At 51.0% G+C, this 1,207-nt stretch overlaps 1 protein-coding gene across 1 annotated transcript; it reads left to right on the forward strand.

Annotated features, from left to right (window-relative positions):
- Positions 1 to 229: 229 nt before the first annotated feature.
- LOC119587212 (ATP-dependent RNA helicase A-like) lies at positions 230 to 1,124 on the forward strand. The gene is made up of 2 exons (XM_037935973.1): positions 230 to 259; positions 375 to 1,124. The coding sequence occupies exons 1-2, from the start codon at positions 230 to 232 to the stop codon at positions 1,107 to 1,109; spliced, it is 765 nt and encodes a 254-aa protein (XP_037791901.1). The 3' UTR covers positions 1,110 to 1,124.
- Positions 1,125 to 1,207: the final 83 nt, after the last annotated feature.

The following is a 1,207-nucleotide window of genomic DNA, read 5'->3' on the forward strand; positions in this document are numbered from 1 at the left end:
TATGATATGCCAAAGGGCATTATCTTGGAAGTAGTAAATTCATCATAACATTATCTGTTGTAATAGATCTTTCTTCTTTTGGTTGAAACGCAGTGTCATCAACCTTGGTTAATCCGGGAATTTCCTCTTGACTTACTTTGTGATGAGATTTGTTCACAAAAGGAGAAAGGGAAGACCTTGTGGAAGGGGAATAAGAGATGGTGTATATATAGGCCTCCCTGATGCCGCCATGGTACCGACTTCCATCATGAAGCTTCTGGTGAGTGGTGCCAAGCTCACAAGTGTTTCGTGTTTGTTAGATGTATCCGAGAGTTGTAATGGCTTCCGGAATGATAACATCTGCAACACCTAAAAGACCATTACTTTTTTCGTAGGTATTAGCACTCGTAGCTACTGCGTCCGCTGCCCCTCAGGGATACGACCTGGGTACGCCCACTGGTCCTTCCTTTGAGTCTGGGAGCTGTGGGGATGGACAAGTGCGGCACGTGGATGGCAGCTGCGTGACACCTCAAGTGAACAGCCGTGTGTTCCTGTACGATGTGCCAGCAAACGAAGGTGTAGTCAATCGGCCAGACTACATTCCAGAGCCTAAAGTGGAACGCAATATCATTTTTGTAAGACTGCCTGAAGGTGCAGATGGACCAGAACCCATCGTCGTACCACCGCCACAACAGCAACACGTCGTGTATGTCCTGAACAAGCAGTCTGAACATGACCAACGAGTGATCGAGGTTCCAGCACCACCGCCATCCAACCCCGAAGTGTTCTTCGTGAACTACGCAGAAGGAGAGAACCCGACTCTTCCCAGCGGAGTCGACCTCCAGACGGCGCTGAGTTCAGCTTCCCAGGGCGGCGGCCAAATTGTTGGCGGTGGTGGAGTTGGAGGAGGAATCGGAGGTGGAATCGGAGGCGGTATTGGAGGCAGTATCGGAGGCGGTATCGGAGGCGGTATTGGAGGCGGTATCGGAGGTGGCATCGGTGGCGGTATCGGAGGCGGAATCGGAGGCGGAATCGGAGGCGGTATTGGAGGTGGCATTGGAGGAGGCATCGGTGGCGGTATCGGAGACGGTACTTATTCCCCTCCTTCTAACCTGTACGAGACACCTTGAAAACATTCCTATGCCATTCATTCGTCGGGATTATGTGGACTCCTTTGTAAATCATCTCTCCCTCTTGCTCCCTTTTCCCTCTTTCCCTCCACATTTTC

Source organism: Penaeus monodon, chromosome 22, assembly GCF_015228065.2.
Source record: "Penaeus monodon isolate SGIC_2016 chromosome 22, NSTDA_Pmon_1, whole genome shotgun sequence".
Classification (NCBI taxonomy): domain Eukaryota; kingdom Metazoa; phylum Arthropoda; class Malacostraca; order Decapoda; family Penaeidae; genus Penaeus; species Penaeus monodon.